The 23,094-nt window shown below is 41.2% G+C and overlaps 1 protein-coding gene across 6 annotated transcripts in view; it reads right to left on the reverse strand.

Annotated features, from left to right (window-relative positions):
* ABCB4 (ATP binding cassette subfamily B member 4) overlaps positions 1 to 18,718 on the reverse strand; it is a 67,313-nt gene extending 48,595 nt beyond the window's left edge. The window contains exons 1-8 of one of the 6 annotated variants that reach the window (XM_059712193.1): positions 18,498 to 18,714; positions 18,225 to 18,310; positions 14,566 to 14,620; positions 12,011 to 12,161; positions 5,968 to 6,025; positions 4,508 to 4,699; positions 3,250 to 3,421; positions 1,855 to 1,979 (exon numbers count right to left, since the gene is read on the reverse strand). In XM_059712193.1, the coding sequence (XP_059568176.1) occupies positions 1,855 to 1,979; positions 3,250 to 3,421; positions 4,508 to 4,699; positions 5,968 to 6,025; positions 12,011 to 12,161; positions 14,566 to 14,620; positions 18,225 to 18,304 (833 nt within the window). In that variant the 5' untranslated portion in view covers positions 18,305 to 18,310; positions 18,498 to 18,714. Of the gene's footprint in view, positions 1 to 289; positions 367 to 1,854; positions 1,980 to 3,249; positions 3,422 to 4,507; positions 4,700 to 5,967; positions 6,026 to 12,010; positions 12,162 to 14,565; positions 14,621 to 18,224; positions 18,311 to 18,497 lie in introns of those variants that run through there. The other 5 variants (XM_059712192.1, XM_059712190.1, XM_059712196.1 and 2 more) reach the window with 5 other exon arrangements.
* Between the last annotated feature and the right edge of the window lie 4,376 nt (positions 18,719 to 23,094).

The following is a 23,094-nucleotide window of genomic DNA, read 5'->3' on the forward strand; positions in this document are numbered from 1 at the left end:
TTTTTTTAGTTTAACCCAATGAGATGTTGAGAAGTTATTAGTTTGCAAAGAATGCATACTGCCACCAAAAAGTGTTTGTCCTTTTAATTACTTGAAGCACTCAACTCTTCAGTGTATTTTTCTGTGTTGGGCGCTGCAGTCACTTAGCAGAGCTGTGTCCCTGGGGAGACAGCCAGAAGGCCAGGTCCAGTCCTGGGCTGGGCCCTGAGCCAGCCGTGTGCAGGGAGAGTTATATCGGCCCCGATGTGACACAAAGCTCCGGTGACAGTGGCGGACATGCTGTAGTTACCTTCGCTTAGGCGGCTTGCTTACTGCGGCTAATGGAGCGGCACTGATTACATTCACATCCTGATGTCCAAATGAGGGTTAGTGTGGTCTGTGTGAGCTATTGTGTACAGGAAGCAGCAGTAAGAGAGAAAAAGGGAGAGGTTAGAGAACCAGGAATGTGGTGGTTTTGAAGAGGGCTTAAGGAATAGAAAAGGAAATGGAGGAAATTAGGGAAACTTGGCTTTTAATGCTGGAGAATTTCCAGGAGTTTCTATTTCAGAGTTGTGGGTATCAGGAGTTCCACAGAACAGCAAAAGAAAATACTTTACACAAAATCATGCTCTAGCTATATTAGGGGGTGTTATTATTTAGAGAAAACTGGTGGAGGGAGTACCCTTCATCAGTGGGCTTTGTTCTGACATTTAGATTTTTTATATATCAAGTTCCTTTAGAGCAGAGATAATTGACCTGGGATCCAAGGTCAAGGAACTTGAATGGGAAAAAAAATTTACATATTTATTTTCATTAACCTCTAAACTGAAATTTAGCATTTCCTTTCATGATCAATGCCGGCAACAAACCACGGTAGTATGAGCAGTAACTGTGACTCTGTTGCCAATAGAAATCCCAGATCGTTTTCCTATCATGTTACAATTGCTACAAATATCTTTAAATATATTTTACTCACACCCCGACTTCAGAACTAGAGTACCTGTCAGACCAATGGTTAGCTCTTATTATTTAACTAGTGGCCCGGTGCACGAATCTGTGCACATTGAAAGGAAATTAATTAGAAGAAAGATTTGTGCAGTAATTATGTTACTGCAAAAAATTACATGTCAAAATAGTATATATAATATAGTATTATAAAATCAAAACACGTGTGTGATTGGTGCCAGCGAGAGCTTTATATGTATCAAGAGTGAGCGAGTCAACGTTTATTTTTACATTGCCAGTGCACATCATATGTACCGGCCGGTCAGTAGGTCGAACAGTCAATGAATAAATCACGATGCGGTTAACATTGAATGGCAACAAAAACAACCAAATTCATGATCAACAATGACAGATTGAAACACACGCATGCAATTGGCACCAGCGAGAGCTTTATATGTATTGCACATGCACAAGTCAATGTTTATTTTTAAATTGCCAGTGCGTGTCATATGTACTGGCTGGTGGGTCAGATGGTCAGAGAGACGTATGGTCGGTCACTTAGCCATATATATGTATATTTTGTGTATCTATATGTTAACAAAAGAGACATATTTATTAGATTACAATTTAAAAATATTTTGATAATTGAACTTCAATATAATCGGTTTCCCTGGTAATCCCATTTTGTTTTATGCATTTGAAACCATTATTTTAAGGAGGGAGTCCATGGGCTTCATCAGACTGCCCAAGGAGTCCATGGGACATAGAGGGTCAGAAGCCTGTTTTAGAATCTGACGTTAAACTCTAGCCATTAGTGAAGGTGCCTGTCTACTGTGGGGGAGTTTTAATATGAGGAAAAGGAAAGTGGTGAACACATACCACAAAAGAATGAACAACAAAATGTGAAAGTGTGCAAAGAACCTTCCTGACCTTTCCAGCTCTTTGTTCTGGCCCCCAAAGGCTATCACGGTCCGAATGGCGCCCAGAGCCTCTTCTGCCACAGCGCCTGCTTTCGCATATGCAGCTAGTTCTTTGTCACTAAATGCCGAGAGTATCTGGACAGGAGAGAAACATCCATGACTTTTGTATGGGAGGGACGTTAAAAGGCCAACCCTTAAAGTTACTCTTTCTCCCCCAACCCTTTCCTCTACTAAACATGGAAGTCAGGAAGCAAACGGCACTCAGTGCGCCAGCAGGGGCTTCCTCCCCTCTACACAGGCCACTCAGACCCACCCTCGTGACATGCTCCCCAAGAGCATCAGGAAAAGGAAGTCCACACGTTACTCTCTAGAACTCGTTTTTGGGAACAGTTCAAGTTCCACATCTATTACGGTTTTTTTCTCTGTTGATTGCAAAATAAATGAAAATAAATCTTTACTGCTTTGAAAGGACTGCCCATCCTTTCCTTAATTTTGCCATGATTTTTAATGACTATGAAAGAATATTTCCAGATGTACTCCTGGGCATTCTACTGAATAATAAGATGGCTAACAAGATATTGTGGGAGAAAGATGAAGGAAGAATAAAAACAAAATAGATACCAGTAGTTTATTAACACATTGCGGACGGATCACGAGAATTTGCCAGCTTTGTTCAGTTCCACTTCATATTACACAGTGTTTTATAAAGTACCATATTTTAAAAAGATGTTAGTTTGTAAGAACATGCAATAAATAACCTCAAAATGCAATGGGTATTTAATTTTAAACCGTGCCTTTAACATTTATGCAAAGCGTTTTTTGTACTCGTTCAATAGAAACTTATCTGGCCACTGGGTAAAGCTAGCAATAAAACTACCGGTCCACAATGTGTTAAGTAAATGATCAATTCCAGAGTGAGCAAAAAATGCCAGTAAAATTTCTCACCTGTGGCTGAAGTAGAACGGGTTATGTGTATTTTACTGTAAGGCAAATTTGGCAGGGTGCCACTCAATTGTCAATGTAACAATTAAAAATCAATCAATCCAAACTTTATTTAAATTTTTCATATTCACAGAATAGTTCAGAGGTATGTTATGTTTTAAAATTGTGTTTCCTCAAATAAGGACACAAACCTTACATGTCATTTAAGATATTGTGCCAGAAAATTTACCAAAGAAATAACAGCAGTGTAAAAAATCTGTAACTGAAGTAAAAACGGTGACATTTTGAATCACATTTGAAATAAATTTTCTTAGTGAAGCACCAGATTAACAACCTGCTTCTAAATGTGGTTTCAACTGACATTTAACACCGATTTGCACAATTACAAGCACTGGAATCCTGCATCTTTCAAATAACTGCAGATGTGGGTTCACACAAGTGAAAATGCCCCCGTTTCACATACCTTTGCCCAAACAGCTGCAGAGAGTCCCAGGATAGGGCTGATGGCCATTATCACAAGGGTGAGCTTCCATCCTCTCATGAACCCCACTATGAATCCTGCAAAAAACGTGGCTATTGCTTGAAAGAACATTCCAACCTTGTCACCAATTCCTTCACTGATTTTGGAGATGTCACTAAAAAAGATCACACCTAAGTGGTTACAGGCAGGAGGTCTTCAGTTAGAGAGGTGAAGCAGACATCTAACAAACACAGACAGGTCAGACTTGTTCAGACACTGCAAGCCTCTTTCAGAGTCTTAGCCTCTCGAATGCTATTTTCCCCACCTAAATACTGTACAAAGGAAGAAATTCAGGATTAGTTCATGCTTCTCAGACATTAATATCATTAAAGTGGATGCTATTAAACTCATAAATCCTATACAACAAGCATTAACATTCTGAAGATGAGCCAATCTGACTAAAAGCAGAAGTGAGGAAGAGCATTATGATAATCGGGAAGTGCTCCTTCCATCTATCTACCGTTGGCCCTGTTTTCCATCCACTCGATCCTCAACACGGCAGCCAGTGTGATCCTTTGAAAAGGGAAGTCTGAACAGGCTACTCCTCAGGTCAAAACATGCGCCATCGCTGCCCATTTCACTCAGAGTGAATGATGAAGTCCTTACTGAGGCCAACCAGGTCCCAAATGCCTTGACCTTCACTCCTTTTTGACCTCATTTTCTCACTCCACTCTCCCCAGGGCCTCCAGTAAGAAAAGTTTGTCATCTATCTCCCCCTACTGGAATGTAAGCAATAAGATGGCAGAGGTCTTTGGGTCACGGGTATATCACAAATACCTCGTGTTTGGCACATAGTAGGCCCTCAAATTGATGAGTAAGTCAAGAGTCAGCAATTACTAAGAAGAGCGTCTTTGTGAATTCATTCAATCATGAATTCATTCATTCAACCATCTTAATTGAGTATGCAACGTCTGCCAGGCCGTGTGGTAAGCTCCATGAGAGATAAACAAGTATACAGGATGTGAGCTCAGTCCTCAAATAAACTTACTCTATAACTAAGGAGAAAAACTAACAGATAAAGAAAATATGCTGTGGCATAGGCTGTCAGTGCTAGAAATCGCTGTCAGATCAACCATCTGTTCTTGGTATTATATCAGATACTTAACCTAGTACTTTTTCCATTTAAAAATCCTCCCATGACAAATGTTCACAGTTAGTGGTTAATCTCTTCACACAAGTATAACATTAACTATACACTTACTCTGTTAGCCGTGTATTGAGTTCAGTGGTGTCGTTGATGTCAAACCAGCCTATTTCTTGTCGGAGAACAGCATGAAAAAACTCTTTCCTAATTTTCCTAATCTGTCGGCCGGCTGCCAAAGTCCAAAATGAAACTTGTATATAGGCAGCAATGAGAACTGCAGCACCTAGTCCTGAGTAATAATATGCATATCTGGAAAATAATTAGAAAGTTTCTTTTATATACTGTTCTTTATTCATCTCTTTCAGGAGCAATCTTCAGAATTGGGAATAAATAAAATTATGTAGGCCATTATAACAAATATATATTAAAGTTTCTTTTTCTTTTCTTAGATTATAAGAAGACAAAGGCAAATTGATTTACTTGAATTATCAGCCAAAGAAGCCAGATAAATTTTTTTGGCTAACTGCAAAAAATAGTGGTGTTAATGAATCATTTTAAAACTAATATTGATAATTTATAGATACAATTTGATTCTTTTTTTACAATTAATATTCTAGACTTGCATATCTTGTACTGAAAAAGTTCACTACTGTTCAACATATTGCAAATGAAGGAATAAACAGGTTGACCATGTTAAATATTTCTTAGTTAAGTTTTCTAATATTGTTCACACAAAGAAACAAGAAAACCCTCTTTCTATTTGGCAGAATTTGGAGGTGGTATTTAATAGTGTGCTAAAATTTTATATTAATTTGGAGTGAGGGCTTAACTAAATTAGAGGAAAGTTAGTATCTTTTATTTTATAATATAGTCTTATTGATTTCAGAGAGGAAGGGAAAGGGAGGGAGAGATGGAAACATCAATGATGAGAGAGAATCATTGATAGGCTGCCTCCTGCACACCCCCTCCTGGGGATTGAGCCCACAACCTGGGCATGTGCCCTTGACCAGAATTGAACACGGGACCCTACAGTCCACAGGCTGACACTCTATCCACTGAGCCAAACCAGCTAGAGCGAAAGTTAGTATCTTTAAAAATAATAAATTCAGTTTGAATAATTTCAAGTTTACTTTTTATATAATTTTACAAACATCTTCCAGATAGAGCCTTTCAGGCCTGCTATCAAATACAGACAGTACTCATTTATATCAGCAACTTTAATTGATATGTTAAACACACAAACATTATGTTACAGGCTTTTGAGATTTCCACTAAGAAGGCTAAAATGGCGGGGAAATGCCATAAATGACATTATTGGATCAGCTAACAAAATTGGAATGCAGGTGGTAGATTAGATCAAAATAGAGTATCAATATTAAATTTACTGAAGTTGATAACCGTACTATGGTTATGAAGAAAATATCCTATTCTTAAGATCCACACTGAAGTATTTATTAGTGAAGGGCTTGATGTATGCAACTTACTTCAAATGGTGGGGTTGGGGTGGTATAAATTATAATAATAGGTTAAAGAGTATAACAAAAGGTAAAGAGTATATATATATATTAGCCAATTACCTAGTCATTTCTTCTTCCAGAATTCTGCCTGGATTTAACATTGACAATGTAAAATTCACTAAATAAAAACAAAATGAAACAAAAATGAGACATTTTTGAAAGGTTGAACTAGTAATAGATATTGCTGGGTTTTAAAACTCTTTTCTCTTCACTTTACTCAAGGAAACAACCCAAGGGTTTAGGTGCAGGACGTGGAGGCTCCAGATGGGGAAGATAAGCCCTCCCAGGTTCTTCCCCATCCTACGGGTCTGCAGCCTTCAGCAAAGCAGCTTCCTAAGGCAGTAGAGGAGCCTCGGAAGGCAGAGGAGGAGAAAAGAAACGGTCCAAACAGAAAATACAGGATTGAAGGGGCCCTCTTTTCTAAGTGGCTCAAAGGACTTGACAGATACTTGCTCCCGTAAATTTTATTTTAATATATGTGTGTTTCCCCTGACATGCTTCCTCATGACCTAAGTAATAGAAAGGCTGAATTGCTTGCATTGTAAAGGAAGAAAACCTCAAGACAAGATCTTAATGATCATTGGCAATGAGTCATCATCCTGCGTTCCATGTCTTGGTTACTAGCAAAACTGTATTCTGGTATTTTTAAAGCAGTATTAATTAGAAGGAAATATATTATTCATTAATTTGAGCTAATTTGATAAAAATGTCAGCGTGCTGTCCTGGTTTTCATTATAGCTAGCATTTATTGAAAACAGTTTACATATATTAATTCACTTAATTTTCACAACGACCCTCTGAGGTAGGACTGTTGTAGAAATCCCCATTGTACAGGTGAGGAAATTGAGGCACAGAGAGATAAAGCAACTTACCCAAAGTCACACAGCCAGCAAAAGGCTGAGAGTTCCAACAGTGTACTGTACAGCTCCTAACACTATACGATGCTGATTGACTCATGTGGTAATCACTTATTTTCACTTTTTAAAAAACACAAAGGGGGGGGGGGAGGAAACAGACCATATCTATTGCATCCACAGAATAATAGGATAAAGTGTCATCACTATGGTATTGGTGAGGAAACATACCAGGGTAGGTATTTCCCATCTCCCTTGATGCTAGGAGAGAAACTAGTTAATCTTTGTTCATCATGTGTAAACAACCCAGAGGTCATGTTTTCTGGGTTCTGTGTATCTTCCTTATCTTCTTCCAAAGGGAGATAAGGTTGAAATTTATTTAAAACTTAAACTACTCTAAGGATCAATTACCAGGCATAATTTTTCCCCTCAGGATTATAAATTCTACTGATGTTCACAGTAAAGTGCTTATTACTCTAGCTCTCCCTCAGCTATCAGATCCTGGAGGAAACATGCCCTATTTTACTCCCGTTCTTATCAGTTCAGTTCTGTGTGTTCATTTCCTTCTGAGTTCTTAAATATGTACCTTTGATATGCCAAATTGGAGCTTTGTTTGGAATTAGAGGTAGACAAGCTATCCTAAAGCTGTGGTACTTGTAAAATCATTGTGCAAAACCTTGGGAAACTTCCAGGTATATGTATATAGGGCTAAATTTTTAAAATATATTTTTATTGATTTCAGAGAGGAAGGGAGAAGGAGAGATAGAAACATCAATGAAAGAGAATCATTGGTTGGCTGCCTCCTGCACACCCCCTGCTGGGGATTGAGCCTGCAACCCAGGCATGTGCCCTTGACCAGAATTGAACCTGGGTCCCTTCAATCTACAGGCCAACGGACTATCCGCTGAGCCAAACCAGCTAGGGCTGTATATAGGGCTAATTTTTTCCTTGAACTTAGAAATCTTAAATGAGTTTTACTCTCCTCCAACACCTATCTCAAACTTTTAAATTCTCTCAATGAGGATATTATAATTGAAATTGATCCCCCCTCCTAGGAAATAAGAATTTATGGGCATTCCAAATTTGACCTGCTTCTTTCTTGAGTCCCAGGCTGGTTCCAGATCTGGTGTTCTAGATCTAAAAATCTCCTGTGATTCTAGATCTGGACAGGGCGTAGAACTGTTCTCTCAGATGCTACCTGTTATGCTTCTGTCTCATAAACAATCTCCAAATGGTTATCTGGTTTGGGAGTTCTTAACACTATCTGCCTGTTAAAATGACATGGGGAGCTTGAAAAATTACAGATGTCCAGGCACCACCAAAACCATAAATCAGAACCTGTGACTGAGACTAGAGATCATATTCCTAAAACTACCTCCACTGGATTCTAATGCGTCCACATGGAGAACTCTCACTCTCATCTTCCTGAATGCCTCCCATGACAAGGGGATGGGGAATTCTTTGAAGCTGCCTATTCATTTCTGAGAGCTCCTAGAACATCCATCCATTTTATAGATGAATAAACATAATTTTAGTTATTTCATTTCCAAGTTCCCACAACTAGTTTTCCCCAATATTAATTGATCATTTACTATGTTCCAGGCACTTTACATAAACCACCTCATTTAACTCTTTACATAATACATCTCATTTAATTCCATGATCACCTTCAAAGATGAGAACCATAGAGGTTAAGTAACTTTCCCAAGGTCATGCAGCTGGTGAGTGAAGGGCCTAAAGAATAACTATATACTTTAAGGATTACTTAAGCAAACATTGCATAGGGAGTCCTGACTGTCACTTTTGAGTCTCAAAGTAAATCAATGTCTGTCTTCTTCAATTCTGCCTAAAATTTCTTTTATCATATAGAAATATTCAGCACAAAACAAAGAGATGGTGTTTGTCCAGGTAGCTTAGCAGCATACTCAGTTAAGGTAACAAGGGGCTCAAAATGAATTTGCCTCTTTTTTAAAAAATATATATATTTTTATTGATTTTAGAGAGGAAGGGGGAAGTAGAGATAGAAATATCAATGATGAGAGAGGATCATCGATTGTCCACCTCCTGCATGCCCCCCATACTGGGGATAGAGCCCGCAACCTCGGCATGTACCCCTGACCGGAATCGAACCCAGGACACTTTAGTCCACAGGCCGATTCTCTATTCACTGAGACAAACCAGTCAGGGCTGCATTTTCCTCTTAATCTGAGGGCAATGCAAGGACATGCAGAACATATCGATTTCCCCAGACTATCCTAGATTATTACAGTCACATAGACTTGGCATAAAATATATCAAGTTCTTGATACTCTGCAGAAAAACTGTTTCTTATGGATCTGTCCTTAAGGTTTTGGATGCAGAATGTTTTATGCATAGTTTCTGCACAACTGAGTCATTGTGAGGGAATGACCTTGTCACGGAGTGACTTTATTCTGTTGACAGGGACGGGTTCTGCCCACAATAAATCATTGTCAGACCCTCTTGTAATTTAAACTGGTGTTTTCTTCTAACATTCCCTTCCCATTTAGGTGTCCAAGAATCCAACAGTTCTAAAGAATGGACTCTAAATATGATCTCTATGAGACAAGCTAGGGAGCTCAGCTAAGTACTCTATCTTCTCCCAACTTCCATGATGGGTGCTAAACTCGACAACTCTAAACATATCAATGATCTCTCTGGATCTAGAGCGAGTATGAAATGTAAAGGTTTTGCTCTCGCCAAAGAGATATGAGAATATTATTTTTACAAACTACAAAAGAGTGGACATTGAAATGAGAAACATTGGAGGAACTTCCCTTCCCAAATCCCCTCAGACAGCCAATAGGCCTAGAGACAAACGTGGCTGTGGAAGACCAAGGGTCACAGCATGTGGAGGCTACTGAACATAAGTTGGCAACTCTGCTGAGTTTAGCACTCCAGCAGTCACAGGTCTGTAGGCGACTTGCTTGTGCCATTCCCCAGAGAGACCTTGAATTTGGTCCTGGGCACAGCACGGGCCACCTGTCTGCCATGTTCAGCTTCAAAGCAATTCAGTTGCATAATTAGAAACAAGTAAAAAAACACAAGCAAACTGCTCCAAATAAGAAAGTTGTAGGAGTATTGTGGCATTCTAAAAACAAGACTAATAAAATTAGCACAAATGCTAACTTATCTGTGATGAATGTGTTGTATTGTTTTAATTTGATTTTTTTAAAAGTTTATTTGTGATAAAATATACATAACATAAAATTAACCATCTTAACCATCTTTAAGTGTACAGGTCAATAGCATTTAGCATATTCACACAGTTGTATAACCAATCTACAGAACTTTTTATGTTCCAAAATGCAACTCAATGCATTAAACAACAACTCCTCATTCCCACCTCCCTCTAGTGCCTGGTAACCACTATTCTACTTTTTGTTTCAATGAACTTGACTACCCTGTATACCTCATAGAAGTGAAATCATACAGTCTTTGTACTTTGGTTACTGGCTTATTTCTCTTAGCACAATGCCCTCCAGGTTTATTCATGTTGTAGCACGTGTTGGGATTCCCTTCCTTTTAAAGGCTATTATTCCATTGTCTGGTATACCACATGTTGTTTAGCCATTCATCTGTTAATGTGAATTTTTTAAACCCTGAATTGAAACCAATTTTGGATTAATTTGCCTGGATGTGGACACCATCCTGCTTTATACATCTACATAATCAAGCATAATAGGTCTATAGAATTTCTAAAAAGTCAATAGAAAACTCCTACCCCTCATTCACTTAAAGATTTTTTAAACTATCCTAAATTAACTCCAATTTTACCTTTCTGGTATTTATGTTAAAATTCTGGTCACTGGTTAAACATAGGTAATCCACTTAACTTTCTCAAACACATTTCTTTTTAAAAGAGAAAGCAAAATTATTCCCATCTGGCAGTATACTGTATTTATATGGTTGGTCATGATGAGCATGGTTTGGATGGGAGAGAGACCTGGATTTGAATTCTGTCCTCATGCTCACCAACTAAGTAACTTTGGACAAGTTATTTATCCTCTCCTAGTCTCATCTGTCACAGAGGGTAATATTACCCACTGTGTAGGACTGTTCTTGTGAGGGTTAAGTGAAACGGGACCTAGCAGATAAAAAATGCAATAAAAGATTGCTATTACTGTGGTTATTTTTATTATAAAGAGGGTCTTATCAGAGGCAACGTACTTGAGAATTAAAAAAAACACACACACACTGGTTTTGTAGGAGCTTTCCTTAAAATTCAAAGGATGCTTTTACTTTCTAAAAGGCATTAATGTTTATCACTATTTATGTAAATAGGCCCTCTCTTAAGTATTCACACTTGCATTCTACAGTGCTAATAATGAAATATTACAGTGCTCAGTCAGTGAACCCTGAAAACGCTTACCGAATATTCTCTAAATGATGGGGGTCCACTTTTTCTCAGGTTCTTTGCTATGAAAGCTACCTTTCCTTTATTGGTATTTTGTCCTTATATTCTACCATCTGTGTGCCAATAAAGTTCTATTCAGTCTTCTCCAGTCTAACGCTCACACGGAGGAATGAAGTCTTAGGGTTGGTACAAAGCATGGAAGTCTTCCTCTCTATGTGGAATTTGACTAATATGAAAAATAGCTATGTCCGTTGGAACCTCACACCCATGCTGTTGCCACAGCCCCTCTTTAGATGACATTAACTTATGGGACTCCTCCGGCCCTTCAGTAATGATAGTCCTTTTGGCGTGTCTGCATCATTCTCCTATTGAATCCATTCACCCTTTAGTGAAGTGCTACATCAAGTTCTAACCAACCTGGCTGATCTAAATTTAATCACAAAAAAATGGCTATAATTTTAACAAAAAGGGTGGGGAAGAGAAAAAAGAAAAGCAGAAACATATCTACAAGCTGAGCACAGCTAGGAAGCACTGCCGGCTAACTGGTGTATTCTGAAATTCACCAGGGATCACTAATGGGATGGATACTGTTACAGTTCCCCTGTCCTAAAATAGAGCGACTGCCCGACTTTATTTAGAGGCAAAACATTCTGTATATTTCCTCATCCTTTCAAACAGCAAACACCTATTTCTTAAAATTTAAATGACTATTTGAGGAATTTTCTGAGAATTTTACAACTTCCATAATATCTAAAGTCACCCAGATGGCTAAAGCATTACACAAGTACACAGTGAAGAACAAAATCTGTTTCTAATCCTTCATGTACTTAAAAGAGTACTGTGCATTAAAAAAAAAAAGTTGAGAAATGCTTACCTGGAAAGGAGAAGTTTCCTGCAGTAATAACAAATCTGTCGGTCATTTCTCCAAATACTATCATCATGAGGGGGAGACCTGATCCGTGAGCTACGGCCATGATTGTGCCCAGGGACATGAATAATTTATCCTGCCAATCGGAGTATCGAAACTAAAAAAAGGAAATAAAATAATACTTATTTTACCTTGTGGGATAGAATCTCCCTTTTCCACAATTCCATGTTCTTTGGATTTTTATTTAAGGTCGGCACATTTGCAATAGTTGTGTAAAATTCTCAGTGTTGTGTTCAAGTCAGCTTGTTTTACTTAATAATGGCCCCAAGTGCAAGAGTAGCGATGCAAGAGACTTAGAACACCGAGGTGACTAGAAACTGCATGAAGTGCTCAGTGCAAAGTGTGGGAGATGACATTAGAGAGAGGGAGAAAGGCCGTGGGCCACACACCAAGGACCTTGGTCTTAGTACTACCCATGTACAATGTACTTAGTACTATCACTTAGAGGGGGACACAGTGGAGCGCACAACACCCAAGAACCAAGCAGCTAATCAGTGTCACAATGCTCCGAAGACTTCTCCCTCACTGTCATTTTAGTCCTCTCCAGTTTCTCACTTTCCGCATTTTAGATCAATGGTTCTATGGCTCTTTCTTTGTTCTTCTTTCCTCTGCTGCCTTTCAGACTGCATCTTCATTCTCTTAATTTTCCACTTCTATATCTTCCCTCTGTCCCTTGCATCTCTCCCCCCCTTTTTAATATTTTCCTTCTACCCATTTTCCTCACCCCACCTATCCCCCTTCTGGGGACAAGGAACGGTCATTGGGAGAATGGGTGATGAGTCAGACTTGGCAGCATGGGGTCCTTGAGAGCGAAATTTGGGTCAGACAGGGCCAATATGATGGGCAGGCTGAGGTCAGACACACATGGTGGGGAGGGGGAACGTGTGCAAACTGTTCTCAGAGAGTTCCCAAAGTTCCGTATGGGAAGGCCAAATTCCATCATCAAACACACAGGACATGCCCAGAGTGCCAACAGAGGCAAAGGGTCAGAGCCAGGTGGAGCTTGGGGCGAAACAAGGGGAGGAGGTAAAGTCAAGAGCAAATGGAGAAGGGTCCCTGTAATTGCTACAAAAGGGAACTGTGTCCCCGAGGTTCAATTTAGTGGCTCCTGGGGAGGGAGACAGAGCACTTGGGTCTGTGGGCTACAGTGACAAACACAGGATCGGTAGTGGTGTACTGTTCCCTTTACTGAACATTTACATGACATTGAAGAATGTTTTAAGTGCTTCCCAAATTGCTAAATAAAAATTTTTGTATTTAAGTTTAAAATGACACAAATTTCATAGCAATATCTTAGTAAACCTAGATATTTGTCAGTGATTTTCAACAAAACAATGCATTGCAAACTCATTTACAGTACAGTTTTGTAAATGTCTAATCACTATGTTGTATACCTGGAACTGATATAATATTGTATGTCAACTGTCATTGAAAAATAAAAAAGAGAGAAAAAATAGGGGAGAAAAAGAGTAGCATTCTGTCCTGAACCTCTTTCAGGACACAAAAAAATATCTATTCAGAGTTTGAAAAAGATTACATTTAAACTTAATTTAAATTTTAACTTTTAAATTCAGATAAAATTTTCCATGTTTCTACTTTAAGGTTTGGGGTATTTTATTTTATGTAAGAGGCAGATTTAAAAGCAGTGCATTAAAACCAGAACTAGTTTTACTATTTATTCTCTAAAGCTTTCAATTAAAAAACAACAACACCTCTTATCGAGACAAAAACATAATGAGAATAAGGGAAAGAGAATGAATAGGGGCTTTGTGACATGGGAAATCTTCAATGAGGCTCGAAACCTAGGATCTTTTGCTGTCTTTTCACCCATTTACTTATTATGGTGGGGAATTCAACTGATGCCACTTAATACCAACTTCTTTCGAGTAATGGCTGTCATCATTTGAAACACATATTCATCAAAAGTGAGCAAACATTTTCTTGGGCTGCCTCTCTGAGACATATTACAAATGAAAAACAGATCAGACTTCTTCCAAAAACATGTTGGCTTGCCTTGTACTGGCAGAAACCTCTGAGAATTGTGTTGCACACAATCTAAATCCCTAGTAGCTACTCTATATTTAATGTTTTCTTGGATGCCAAATGTGAACACAGATTTCTTATTTTAAATTTTCTATGATTAATGATCATGCTATATGCAATCTTATTTTAAGCTGAATTTGTGGGGTTTTGTGAAACAAATGCAGAGATATATTTTTTTCTGAAATGGGTTAGTTTCTTTGGTGCTACAAACACAAGTCCTATTTTCAATTTCCCTGTGAACCAGTCACCTCTGCTCTGTTTCACTGCCTCTTTTATCATCCACCTTGAGAATATGAGCTGTGACTGCAATGAGCCGACCTAAGACAAGCGCGGGTGCAGCAGGGAAACTCTATGGCTGCCTGCAGACAGTCTTAAAGTCCTGGCTCAGTAACGATCGATTCAAGACACCAAATCTGAACGAAGGAAAGAATGATCACATTTACTATTCCATAGCTTACCAATGTTAATGGTCCAATTAAATTCACTTTCTTCGTTTCCTTCCTGTCTTGGTTGCTGAAAAAAAAATATATAATTGCTTTAATTTAAAACTGTTACAAATATTTCACAGTCAACTGAATATAAATTTCAGTAGTTATCATATTCAACTTTTATAATATTTCTAATATAAAACAGTGATGGCCGCAAATTATAAAAATTATCCAGTTTAACAAATACTTTAAAGGCAATTCCCTTTTAACTAAGGTAACTGTCCAAGGTACTACAGGGCTGTCTGGGTAAACAGAAATGGTCACCTGCCTTACAGAGCTCAAACACAGAGGGAAGATGAGCATGTTAACAGTGCCTGCCAAATGGATTACAGCAGTCACCTTTCCCTATCCACGATTTTGCCTTCTGCAGTTTCAGTTACAGCCAACTGTGGACTGAGAATATTAAATGGGAAATTCCAGAAATAAACAATTCATAAGTTTTAAATTGTATGCCGTTCTGAGTAGCGTGATGAAATCTCACGCTGTTCTGCTGCATCCTGCCCAGGAGGTGAATCACCATGTCCAGTGTATCTATGCTGTAGATGCTACCCGCCTGTCGGCCACTTAGTAGTCAATTTGTCAGTTATCAGATTGACTGTCGTGCTATCACAGTGTTGTGTTCAAGTCAGCTTATTTTACTTAATAATGGCCCAAGTGCAAGAGTAGTGATGATGGCAATTTGGATGTGCCAAAGAGAAGCCATAAAGTGCTTTCTTTAAGTGAAAAGGTGAAAGTTCTTGACTTAATTAGGCATTTTATCATATCACATCATCACAAGAAGAGGAAGGGTGAGTACAGTATGATAAGATATTTTGACAGAGAGAGAGGAGAGAGAGAGAGAGAGATCATTCATACTGTGGGGGCAAAAGTAGGTTTACTGTTGTGAGTACTCGAAACTCAGAGTTTATTCTTATTTATTATTTATTAATTATTGTGTTATTTTCCATATGAATAACTGTAAACCTACTTTTGCCCCACCCTGTATAACTTTTATTACAGTATATTGTTATAATTGCTCTATTTCATTTAGTTATTATTGTTCATCTCTTACTGTGCTTAATTTATAAATTAAACTTTATCATAGGTATGTATAGAAAAAACATAATATACTAATATAGGGTTTAGTACTATCTGAAGTTTCAAGCACTGACTGGAGGGTCTTGGAAGATATTCCACATGGATAAGGGGGACTACTGTAAATTCTTCTTTGGCTAAAGAAACATATTGTTCTAAAAATAGTGAAGGCCACTCTTCTAAAGGGTGTGGGGAGTGGTGTCAGGATATCTTGTTTACTCTACATTCAAAACACATCCAGAATTCAACCACTGCTCACCACTTTCATTGCTATTCCATTAGCCCAGGAGAATGCCTGCCTAGCCTCTCTGCTTCCACTTACTAGTATTCCCACTTTGATGTACCTCAACACAGCAGCCAGCCCAATTCATCTGATGTAAAAACTCAAGTCCGTCTATGCTGAGCCTCTGCTCTAAAGCCTACGATGGCTCCCATTTTTCTCAAGTATAAAATCCAAAACCCCTCCATTGGCAGCTAGGGCCCCACACAATCTGTTTCCTTGTTACCTCTCCGACCACACTTCCCACCGCCACCTGTGCTTCCTGGCTTCTCTGCTGAACACAGCCAGCATCCTCCCCTCACAGGGTCTTCACACTCTCAGATGCCTCTGCCAGGAAAGCTCTCTTCAGACACCCACACTCGCTCTCCTCTCATTTCTTTCAAATCTGTGCTCAAACACTGCCTCCTCAATGAGACCTACCTTACCCGCCCTATTTAAAACTACACACCACTTCCTTGTCACCCTTTTGATGTCCTTGCTCTTGACTAATGTTTTTCCATAGCATTCATTATCTTCTAACATTTACTGTAGTTCACTTATGTAGCCTGTGTATTATTTATGTCTGCCCGCCACACAATAATGTCAGTTCATTCCATGAGGGCAGAATTGTGTGTGTGTGTGTGTGTGTGTGTGTGTGTGTTTATAAAATTCATTTACTTGGCTTAAATTTCCTGGTAGGTGATAAAGTTAACTCATAAAACTTGATCCCAAATTATTTAGAACATTTGCTAAAATCAAAGGGCAGACATCTGCCACAAACCATGTTTATAAGAACGTGCCACAGGCAATAGCCGCATGGCTAGAATAAGCATATAACGAAGTTTCCATTTTCCCTAGATGACTGAGGTGAGCTTAACTTCCTTTGAATGCAGAAGCTTTTTAGAAAAATTAGCCTCATTCCATTTAATTTCGTAACTTTACAGGCTTATTGTCTTCTTAACTTCCTGCATTCCCTTTTGAACTGTTTTCTTCTCTCCAGCACAAGGCTGTGAGCTCCATTTCTGAGAACTTCCTTAGGTTCTGGATGTTACTGCATTTTTTTTTTTTCCTTCAGGGGTAGCTCCTTTGTACACTTATCAAATGTTCAGCCAAGGCAATACATAAATAGCCTTCCTGGTGAAAATGCCACCTATTTATAGAGTCACAGTCAATCCCAGACTAAAGTGCCAACTGATGAATACCGGATCTTTCCGGTAGAAATTCCACCATAGATCCGTTTTCCAGTTCTACGGGGCAAACTAAACTTTCCATGAATGAGTGTCACGGTACTCAGAAGGAACAGAGCAGTATCACTGGAACAAGAAGCCAACAGACTAAAACCATGCTTCGGTTCCAACATCAGATAGGCATATTTCAGTTGGCTAATCAGGCCCCTTGCAGCTTGAGGACACACTAGGGAACTTGATAAATGTGTCTCCCTGGGTGATGACTCCGAGACACGGGTCATTTAGTTCTGGATGGCCTGGTGTGAACTCCGAGGCCATACATAACTGCCTCATAAACTATTCGAGGCTGAAGGCGAAAATGATTCACTATTCCCACAGTGAAAGAGGAAACAAAGACAGCACTCCACTGAACGGTCGCTTCTGCTCCTACGAAGGCCTGTGAAGTGCACTTAACAGGGGCCCCCGGGAACCAAAGAGCCAGCACGGGGAGAAAGACGCGCAAGCAAAGGAAGCCCTGAGCTCCCCCCTTCCCCCGCCCCCCTTGTATTGGAACAAAAACTGATTTGGAAGCGCGGGGTACGGAAGAATGAGGCTGCCCAAGGCCCCCCTCCCCACCTCAAGGCCCGGGGCTGAGAAACACGGAACCCGCCCGGCTCTGGGAGGAGGGGGAAGGGGTAAGACGAGGAGGAAGAGGACTAAGGAGGGGGAGGAGGGAGACCGGCTTCCCGGCCCTGGATCTAAAAGCGCACCCATCCGCCGCGAATGTTCGATGCTCTATAAGCATGAAAAAGCAGATGATGTTTACGAAAGTTGTTTGTAAAAGTTTTGAGTTATATAACACCAGGATTGTTATACAAGAGATATTCCCCGAATCACCCTGACAAAGGGAAGCGGGCGCCTGGAAAGACAGCCTCTTCCCGAGCCTGGCCGCGGCGCCAGGAGCCGCAGGGACATTCCTCGGGAAAGGTCCGGATCGCAGGCGAGACCCCCCCACAGTGGCCCCGAGACCCAGGCCCAGGCATCCAGCAGGTTTTGTGGACTCCCGTCCGCGGCCGGATTCGGCGCGGCCGACTGGCGCGTAACGGGACCGGGTGCCCGCGGGGCTGTACCTGCTGCTGCTCAGCTCCAAGTCGCCTCCTGCTCTCCTGGGGCGCCGGGCCGTGCCGTTCCTTCCCGCCTCCAGATCCATCGCTGCCTGGGGAGAGAGCACAGCTGCAGTCCCAGGGCCCCCGCCCCGGCAGCCGGCCTCCCCGCGGCCCCCGCCGGAGGGGTCCCGCCGGGCGCCGGGGTGCGGGGCCGGGGCGCCGGGGAGCGGGGGTGTCCCGCCGTCCTCGCCCCCCGCCCGCCGCCCCGGGTTCCCCCGAGCGCACGGACTCCCTCACCTCGGACCTCCCGCGCCTCTGGCCGAGCCGCCGGGCGCCGGGCGCTGCGACCAGGGGCCTGGACTTTGCTCGCGCGACTTCGCCCCCGCCCCCCGCGCGTCGGGGCCCAGCGACGCCTCCCGCTGCCGCCGGGGCTCTGGCCCCGGCCCGCGGAGCAGCCCCCGCCGCCCGCCGCGCTCGCCCCGCCGGCCAGGCGCGGGTGAGGGGCCCTGCGCGCCGCCCTCGCCGCCGGGGGCGCCCGGCGCGGCCGCCGCCCACCCGGGCGAGCCGCCAGCCCGGCCCGGCCGCGCAGCTGTGGGCGATAAGCCCGCGCTCAGCCTGGTGCCGCCGGGTGCCCAGAGCCGCGCCTGCGGACCACCGGAGCCCCCGGGGTCACCTCTCCAGGCGCTCAGTTTTCTCGTTAAACCCTTGCGGGGACACGTCCAGGAGGCTCAACAATCATGGGGGGTGGAGGGTGGGGTGGGGGGTGGGGTGGGGAGAACGAGGACCGAGAGAGAGCATAGACTCGCTTCCATTTCTGCATCCCTAGGTCTGGTCCTGATGGCACCGAACCCAACCGCCTCCAGGGCCCCCAAGCACCACGTTATGCTCCTTGGAGAAGAGGCGCGTTGTCGGCGCCCTCTTGATACTTCGAGACAGAACTTTAGGGTTGGAAGGACTTTAGCGATCACGTGATTCAAAACCCGCATTCTTTGCAAGAAGAAACTGATGCCCAGAGAGGTTACTCCTGCCTGAGGCTGCACCAGCGGGACCAGGGTCCAGTCTCCAGTGCCTGCCCCGGCTCCCTGCTCTCTGATCTTGGACTTCCTATACTAAACTGTCTTACCTAGCATCCACCAGAGTCCCCTGTATGGTTTTCTTATTCCTTCTGATTAATTTCTCTGTACTCATCCAAAAAGGAAGGGTCTACTAAAACATCAAGTGATAAAGTTATGGAAGTTCTGAAGCCAGTGGGATTCAAACTCAGACCTTCACATTTTTAAAAAATATATGTTTTTATTGATTTCAGAGAGGAAGGAAGAGGGAGAGAGACATAGAAACATCAATGATGAGAGAGGATCATTGATCAGGTGCCTCCTGCAAGCCCTTCACTGGGGATCGAGCCCACAACCCGGGCATGTGCCCTTGACCAGGATCGAACCTGGGACCCTTCAGTCCTCAGGCGGAGGCTTTATCCACTGAGCCAAACTGTCTAGGGCAGACTTTCACATCTTTTTTTTTTTTTAATGTATTTTATTTATTTTTTACAGAGAGGAAGGTAGAGGGATGATGGAGAGTTAGAAACATCGATGAGAGAAACATCAATCAGCTGCCAAGGTACATGCCCTTGACCGGAATCGAACCTGGGACCCTTCAGTCCGCAGGCAGACGCTCTATCCACTGAGCAAAACCAGTTAGGGCCAGACTTTCATATCTTATTAGCTATGTGACCTTGGACACTTAGCTGACCTCTGAAAGCCTCAGTTTCCTCCTATGTAAACAGAGGATAGAAACATCTCCCTTATTAGGTTACTGTGAGGAATAAATGAATTAAGAAAGTAAAAGGACCTAGTATCATGCCTAAAACATAGTAGGTGCTCAATAAATATGGCTTTCCTTCATCATCAGGCAGCAGGACTGCTGGCTGGTCCTTGCTCCTGCTATGTCTTACTAACGCAAACATCATCCCACGGTTTTCTTGGGTTTCCAGAGAACCTTAGGTGGAGCATGGTACAAGAGCAGGTGTTGTTGGGCAGACCCAGGTATGACTCTCACCTCTGCCATTTGGGCAGTTTATTTAATTCTTGGCTGAGTCTCCTGAAAACAGGAATATTAGGATTAGATATAACGTATGTAAAGTGCCTGGCATAGGAGGCACCTCATAAATGATACCTAGAATTATAGTTAAAAGATCAGAAGAGGCTGATGAGGAAAGACTGGAATAGGAGCCAGCAACTCTGCCACCCACTCTTAAATGTGCCACTTATCTCCACCTGCCCCTTACCTTGAGCTAGAACATGACTTGAAGAATATGCTGGGAGTTGATTGAAATTATGGTACAATCTGGAATTACGTGATAAAAATAAATTTACTTTTAAGTATTTTTACTCAAAATGTTTTTCTCCTCATCCTTTCTTCCATAACCATGAGGATTCTCTCCTTTGATCAACCAGAATTCCTCCTCTTCATGAGTCTTAACAGGTGGTCAGGTCACGAGTGACTAAAGAGACTCTGGGGACTAAAGCAACTGGAATTGTTTAGTTTGAAAGAAGACGTGGTGGTGAGTGGAGGACATTAGCCTATAAGGAAATGACAGCCTCTACAGTTTCTATCAAAGAAAACTTAGGGGAGTAAAAAAGACAGATACTTGAGAAAGTAGCAAGTTCTAAACTAAAAACAAAAGCGCACAAAAAGCATCCTAGAAATAGAGTATGTTTACCTATCTGTCTGTCTAAGTCAATTCACAGAGATGTCCCTCTGACAAATGCTCGTGTTTTCTGCGTCTGAGAGCAGAAGTAAGATTGTGGGACAAGCAGGTGCGCGTGGAGAGCGAGGAGCCCACGCCTACGTGACTGTGTGTCTCCCCGTGTGGGAGACAAATCATGGGGACATTTTATATCTGACAACAATGAAACAACTCTATGTGGTGCATCTGACCGGTTATTCCTTCATTCATGAATTATATTTAAACCACACTGGATTTCTTGATGACATTCAGGCTGTAAGAAATCTTAACTTTCTCTTCGTGGCAGGATCCTAAGATACTTCTCTGTTCTCACTGACATAGAGTTAATGCCCTTCCACCATTGTGTTAGCTCAATTTTTCTATTTCTCCCATTTCTTCTATCTTCCCATTTTAATCTTAACTCTGCATTTTTTGGCTCAGTTGAATATTTTTAATATTTAGGTTTCTTCCTCTTAACTTACTAAGTATACATTCTTTTATTACTCTGTCCCAGAGATTATGACACGTATCTTTGACTAATCACTGGTACTTTTTCCTCTTCTAGGACAATGCAAGGATTTTAGAACCCTCAAACCTCATTTATCCACCGGGCTTATATACTATTGTTGTCATGCACAGTGTTATAATTTTCTCTATTTATGACCCTCATGATAATATTATTACTTTATAAAGTCGATATTTGTTTAGATTTATCTTTATATTTATCCTTTTCTTGTCCTTTATGTTTTCCTACATATCAGAGCCACCAACTCGGATCATTTTCCCTGTACAGGAGGACCACTCTTTTTCGTTTCCCTTAGTTAGTGATGAATCATTTCACCTTTCCCCCCTGAAAATTTATTTCATCTTAATTTTGAAAAATTACTTGGGGATTTGCCTTATTGGATATCAAGAATTTTATTATGAAACTATAGTAATTAAGGGAATGTGTTTTGGACAGGGATAAACAAAATTAAAGTTGAACAGAATAGAGATCTTCTAATGGACACCACTGGAATTCTAATGCAAGCAATGTTCTTTGCCACAACCTTAAATAGGGCAGGAAGTAAGGATGGAAAAGAGGGGTCAAATGTATCAGATGGTTAAATACATTCATCCCCAGTCAATTGATCTTACCACCTTTTAACTGTTCTTGATGTGCTCTCTTCCTTCATCACCCATCTTGCAAGCATCTGCAGCCCCCTTCCCCTCTCCCTTTATCAGGCTCACTTGGTAAAACCACAACCCTGGCTAATCTAAATTACCCAACTACTGCAAGCGTCCACCTTGTTACAGAACATGGCTAAAGAAAAACACGAAACCATCTGACTGGTCTCACCATGAAATTAATGGCCCTTGACTTATATACTTAATGTAATAAGTATGCTTATTATTTATTGTCTACTATGTGGGATACAAGACTCATAAAGCATATTTAAGGCAAACAAGCAAGGAGCTAGTCTCAGTTGAAAGGTGTGGAAACTGGGATTCCTGAAGAGTCAGTGAATTTCCACAAACCTGAGATACAATGGAATCAGGGCTCCCACCCTGGCTGTGTGATTCCCGGCTGCTCCTTCAGTATCCCTGGGGAAGACTACAGCCAGGCAGAGGCCATGCCTACCTATATTTCTAGTCCCCACAGCACTAGAAGGCTCATTAAATGTATATTGAATAGATCAGTATTTGTAATCTATAGTATAAAAAATTTATATTGTAAAAAGTTTCCTATAAGGAAGGGCCAAAAGGAAGAACAAACTCCAGCTACCAAAGTATTTAAAAATATAGTATACTAGTATAACTATAATAATAAAAGCATAATATGCTAATTAGACCGGACAGCTGAACGACCTTCTGGATGAAGCCAGGACTGCGAGGGCCGAGCCCCTTGTGTGAATTTCGTGCATCAGGCCTCTAGTTTAAATATAATATTACATTTAATATATTATATTTTATTTATATTGTAGTTCTTATATCATGTTAATACCACATTTAATAGATATAATTATATTTTAATATAAATTAATTTGCAGCAGTTTTCTCTGAAGAGAGTTTAATGGACTCAGCTCTCCCTCCAGCTGACCTTTAGCTTGATGATAATATGCTTTGTGGTCATTATATTGTATTTGTGGCTGTCTAACAATTCTCCAACGTTTTATCTCTGATCGGCAGTTA

The sequence above is a fragment of the Myotis daubentonii genome, chromosome 10, assembly GCF_963259705.1.
Source record: "Myotis daubentonii chromosome 10, mMyoDau2.1, whole genome shotgun sequence".
NCBI classification, from domain to species: Eukaryota; Metazoa; Chordata; class Mammalia; order Chiroptera; family Vespertilionidae; genus Myotis; species Myotis daubentonii.